Source organism: Halyomorpha halys, unplaced genomic scaffold, assembly GCF_000696795.3.
Source record: "Halyomorpha halys isolate HHAL.00 unplaced genomic scaffold, Hhal_1.1 Scaffold3413.1, whole genome shotgun sequence".
In the NCBI taxonomy this organism is placed as follows: domain Eukaryota; kingdom Metazoa; phylum Arthropoda; class Insecta; order Hemiptera; family Pentatomidae; genus Halyomorpha; species Halyomorpha halys.
In genome coordinates this window covers 13749-19648 of record NW_027112867.1, presented here as the reverse complement: position 1 = coordinate 19648, position 5900 = coordinate 13749, and the positions used below count along the sequence as shown (strand labels likewise).

At 46.6% G+C, this 5900-nt stretch overlaps 1 protein-coding gene across 1 annotated transcript in view; it reads left to right on the top strand.

Annotated features, from left to right (window-relative positions):
* Positions 1-383: 383 nt before the first annotated feature.
* LOC106691827 (tetracycline resistance protein, class C) overlaps positions 384-5900 on the top strand; it is a gene marked incomplete at its 5' end in the record, with an annotated part of 18276 nt that continues 12759 nt past the window's right edge. The window contains 2 exon segments of the mRNA XM_014437724.2: positions 384-467; positions 545-701. Coding sequence (XP_014293210.2) covers positions 384-467; positions 545-701 — 241 coding nt within the window.

The following is a 5900-nucleotide window of genomic DNA, read 5'->3' as shown; positions in this document are numbered from 1 at the left end:
TGTAGGAGTAGATTATTACTTTATATTAACATACATGTACAGTTTAGCAATACATTTAAATATTAAAAGACCTAATTAGAGTAAACCTTTAACGCACAGAAATGAACAAATTTATTTTTAAAACAAAGAAGTGAATAAAAAAAAATCCTATATGTGGTAATCATTAATCTGTAGTATGACTGGACTGTCATCTGACGATTAAAAAAAAATCTATTATCTATTTATAATTCTCCGACCATACTAATTTGGATTAAAATAAAAATATCTAAACATATCTTACAGATTAGAACTTTTAAATGGATCTAATGTTTGTTATAATGTCAATTCAGTACGGCAGATAATCATTTCAATAATAGCACATATAATCAATTTTTTATTTGCAGTTTCTATACTCAATTTCATGAGACTAGTAAGTTTACCATTACCAAATACTGTCATCAGCAGAATCGTCAATCATGATGAAATTGGTCAGTATGAATACATTATTATATGAAGTTAACATTTTATTATTTATATGCTCAATTAAGTTGTGAACCTAATGCAGGTACTTACCTCGGCATCGCTGCCGTTGTTACCCTTTGGGTGCCGTACAGCATTACCAAGATATACCGAGCCGTATTCGCTGCAACTGAGTATACTTGGATTGGTGCCTACTTCTTCGTATCTACAGGTTTCTTTGTTCTCCTAGTTGTTATATACAGGTAAAATGATTACAAACATTAATTAATTAGGAATTAAGATCACGAGTCCAACCTCGTTTTCTTTTATTTGTTGACCCTAAATAAAAAAATTTTATAAGCAGAGAAACACTACCTAATCATTTTGCTTGTGTTTCTAAAGTATATTTAATACACACCCCAAGCTTATTTATCAATTTTCATAAATCACATCAATTTTTTCGCTACATTCTATCATGTATGTCCTTCGGCTTGAGGAGTGAATACAGAATAGTATGTTTCCAGTTATCGGGGACGTATCTCAACCTCAAGCCCGAATTGTACAGGTTCGTGACCTGTGATTTCCTTTCTTGGTCTATTTCAGCAGGACAAGAGGCCCGGTTTTCATGACATCGTCTCAAGATTTTTTTTCTTCCCTCTAAAATCTTTAGATGTACAAACAACACCTCTCACAACATGTACAAATATACATAAGAGATAAAAATATTGTATTGCCGGGGGACTCACATGGGGAGGGACCATTACGGCTGGTGGTGTTGATGGTGTGGGTGACTTCAGGCTTCAGGACAGTGCTTTGCCACCTCACAGGTCTCAGTGGAGGGGTGAACTCTCGGAATAGGGGGTTAGCTCAGGCTTTCAGCCCATCAAAAAGTTTGATTAAATTTGCCTATGGCCCATGAAATCCAACACAGACGGAAGTTGGGGCTCCTCAATCATTACTCTATTCCTGGCACGCTAGAGTGTGGTTCCTCTTACTATTCGCCGAAGGATGGAATTCTGGAAGTTCTGCAGTTTGGACAACGTAGTCTTGTACAGGTGTCGCAGGAGTGGTGAACATAGAGCAGAGTCGGGCCAATGATGGCCTTGTAGACCTCCAGCTTGTGTCGGAGCGAGATCCGTTCTGATGCGAGCAGATGGTAGAGCCCATATGACTTCTGTCGGGCTAGCTTAAGTCTCTCCCTTACGTGACTGGAGAAGGTGAGATGCCTGTCAAGAGTCATGCCGAGGTAGAGAATGTTGGTGTTGATGGTGTCGGAAATTTTCTGACCCTCACCATCCACAACGAACCGCTGGGGTAGCTTACTATCCTTGCCCTTCTGGAAGGGTATTAAAATGGCATCCGTCTTCGTTGGATTTACCCTGAAGCCGTCATTCTTCATTGCAGCTACAATGGTGGCGGAAGCGGTTGGGCATAGTGGTGGGCCAGTTCAGCTCTCATGCAAAATGACAAACAGTAAAGGTCCCAGCACTGATCCTTGAGGGACTCCCAGGTGGTGGGGACCGGAGGCGACATGTCTTCACCAAAAAAATTTCATCAAAGAATTTGATATACCTTCGGCCTATATACTCCAGTACAGAGGGAAGCTGGAGTTCCTGGTATATGATAGTGTTCCTGGCATTCTGTAGTGATGTACCTCGGACAATCCGCCGTAGGACGGAAGTCTGATAGCTCTGCAATTTTTCGAGCGTGTTTGGTAGAGATGCCGCAGCAGGGGTGCACAATAGAGCATTGTAGGTCTGATGATGGCCTTATATATTTACAGCTTCAGCCTCAGAGAGAGTTGCGGGGACTTCAGCAGTTTATCACCTCCTGAAGTCCCCGCTACTCTGGAAAGATACGGCGATGATGTACATCGATTATACATACCGCAGGGATGATCCGTCCCGGGACACTGCAGAGAAGAGTATGGATAGACGCACCACGTCATACCCAACAGGTACCAACCTATGCCCACCGTGGGACTTAAGGGACCTACGTCTTGCCATGGACAGGCAGAGGATTAGGAGGGCTCCGGGACTTGACGCCTTGGATGCTGCAATCCTCAGGAACAGTGACCCATATATCGAGGAGGAGCTATTCGAAATCTTCCACTCCCATACTTGGATAAGGGGTACTTTCCGAGCGGGTGAAGGATTGCAGACTTGAGACTGCTCTACTAAGAGGGGGGGCAAGGATAAGGAATCGCCTAAGGCCTATCGGCCTATATGCCTCCTCCTTGTTATCAGCAAGGTCCTGGAGCATATGATAGTGCATAGCCTCAGACAAGTCCTCAGAGCTGCGAGTCACCCACGGCAATACGGATCCACCCGTGGCAAGGGAACAACAGATGCTCTGTTGAGAGTACGTGATGATGTAGAAGGGAGGGCGGAGAAAAACGTCTTGATGATACTCTTCGACATATTCTCCGCCTTCGATAGTGTTTAATGGCCGCGCGTACTCCAGCGGTGGCAGGAGTTTGACACCCCCAGCAACTTATACTCCCTCGTGAGTAGTTACCTTAGTAACAAGCTTCGGAAAGAACATCGACCCCCGGTGCCCGACGTGTGGGGTCCCGGAAACAGCAGAGCACATTGTATTGGACTGGCACGCGATGGAAGGACACCGTGCCAGGTTGTCAAGAAAAAGCGGGATCTTCGGCCACGCCGAGTCGGACTTCCCTCTGCTGATGGAGGAGGATAACTACCCGTACTTCAGGGAATTCATCTACGGATGGAGGGAGGTGGGTGGAGGAAGTGGGAGCCAACGCACTTTACTTTGGGAAAGGCTCGACCACGCGGGGTCAGCGAGCCACCAACGGAAGATGAAGATGACAGCGAAGAAGCAGTTTGAGACCAGGAGGGCGGGACTAGGCTGCGTACTGGAGGTGACAACCGGACGGATCCGGACCAGGCGTGTTGGACGTATCGGACGGATGCTGGTGGATAAGGTGTAGCCCCATCTTAAGGAACTCAACCGAGTGCTGGGCTGCACCATTTTTTTAAATGTAATTGTCCCCAAAAAATCAAATGGCTCCACCATTAATTTTGTATAGAATATATGAAAGTTTACGAAAAAAAAGATGTTTATTGGCAGCAGTGGCATGCGCAATCTTAACGCACTTCCCTGTTGCCGAACCACGTATGGCAGCAATGCCAGGAAGAGGGAACCCAAAAAAAAAAAAAAAAAAGGTGATAAAGTCCGGAGGCGGAAAGTAGTGAAGGGGCTTTGTGACCAGATCGGCAAACTGGGGAGCCTTCTTCAGTGAACTGGAGGGGTTATTGGTGGATAGAGAATGGGAGGAGGTGGAGGAAGTGTCAAGAATTGACCACAGAGTGGCAACACTGAGGGGCACCATCACCCAAGAGGCTAATATTATCCTTCAGAGCCGTAGGGCGAGAGTACGTCCGGTCCCACGGTGGACGTCGGCCCTGACGCAGCTGAAGAGAGAGTACTGTAGGGCCAGGCGCAGGTACCAGGAGTGCAGAGATGAAGAGAGGAGAGCTGCACCCTGAGAGGAAACCAAGCAAAGATATAGGGTATACCGAAACGGCGTGCGTCGCCAGAAGAAGAAGTCCTGAGACGATTCATCGTAGAGGAGACGGAGAAGAATCCCTGGGGCATCCCGTACAGGGTAATACAAATGACAAAGGCTGCCATCAAGGCTGGAGGAGCCCAGGCAACCACCCTGGAAGAAACGGCGATGATGTATATTGACTACACATACACCAGGCATGATCCGTCCCAGGACAGTGCAGAGGAGAGTATGGTGAGACGCACCACGTCGTACACACCAGGTACCGACCTATGCCCACTGTAGGACTTATGGGACCTATGTCTTGCCGTGGAAAGGCAGAGGATTGGGAGGGCTCTGGTACTTGACGCTGCAATCCTCAGGAACACTGCTCCATATATCGAGGAGGAGCTGTTGGACATCTTCAACGAGTGCTTGGATAAAGGGTACTTTCCGAGCAGGTGTAGGATTGCAGACTTGAGATTGGTCTACAAAGGGAGGGTCAAGGATAAGGAATCCCCGAAGGCCTATCAACCCATATGCCTCCTACCTGTTATCGGCAAGGTCCTGGAGTATATGATAGTACATGAGGACTGGTCTGAGGCTATGTACTATTAGCCTCAGACCAGTCCTCAGAGCTGCACGGCAATACGGCTCCACTTGTGGCAAGGGAACAACAGATGCTCTGCTGAGAGTACGTGATGATGTAGAAGGGAGGGCGGAGAAATATATCTCGATGTTACTCTTCGACATATCCTCCGCCTTCGATAGTGTTTTGTGGCCGCGCGTACTCCAGCGGTTGCAGGAGTTAGATACTCCCAGCAATTTATACTCCCTCGTGAGTAGTACCTTAGTAACGGAGTGTGAAGATCAGAGGTAGCTATTCCGAGGTCGAGAGAAAGATCGAGAGAGGCTGCCCGCAGGGTTCGGTTTGTGTTCGATGAGTTGTTGGAGGAACTACAAGATAAAGAGTTCCTTGCCAAGGTCTACGTTGACGACGCATGAGGCGGTGCAGGTGCTGGCAGGAGCAATGCCTCTGGACCTCATCCTCAAGAAGGATGCTACGAAGTATGATGTGAAGGGGCAGGGGCTGGGAGTGCTACCGGAGAGACTCCGCGAGAAGATTGGTGATACCTTTGGAAGAAGTTCCGGGAAGAGTCGATCGAAGAGTGGAATGGACGGTGGCTGACTAGTGAAAAGGGGGCGACGCAGAGGAAATTCTTCCCCACTGTCCACTCAAGATTGAGAGCAGGATGTGTCATCCCAGACTATTGGGTCTCGCAGATGACACGGGGGATTCCAGGGAAAGCTGCAAAGCTTCGGAAAGGGGTCCCAGAACCGGCAGGTACCAGGTTGACGAGAAAAACCGGGAACTTCCCCCTCGCCGAGTCTGACTTCCCTCGTCTGATGGAGGAGAAGAACTACCCGTTCTTCAGGGAATTTATCTACGGGTGGAGGGAGGTGATCGAGCCAACGCACTTTACATTGGGAAGGGTTCGGCAACCCAGGTTAGCAACCCACCAATGGAAGATGACGAAGATGACAGCGAAGAAGCAGGATGGGACCAGGAGGGCTGGACGTACCGGACGGATGCTGAAGGATAAGGTGTAGCCCCAACTCTCAACCGAGTGCTGGGCTGCACCACGTTTGTTAAAAAAAAGTTGCCCCCCCAAAAAATTTGATGGTCCCAACATTAATTTTTTATATTATTTATTTATGTATTTATTCATTAAATTATTTTATTTTATTAATACTATTTTTTTTGTTTTATGTTTTTTTAAACTTATTTATCCATTCAAGTGTTTCCTGTAACCGGTTTTTTATTATATTTTCCTTTTAATCTATGTGTTAGTCTCATTCTCGTAAAATGTATCTGTCTGTTTGTTTTTGGTAAACTGATCTACTGCTGTGACTATGAATGATGGTCTGATCTCACATTACCGTCTAATAT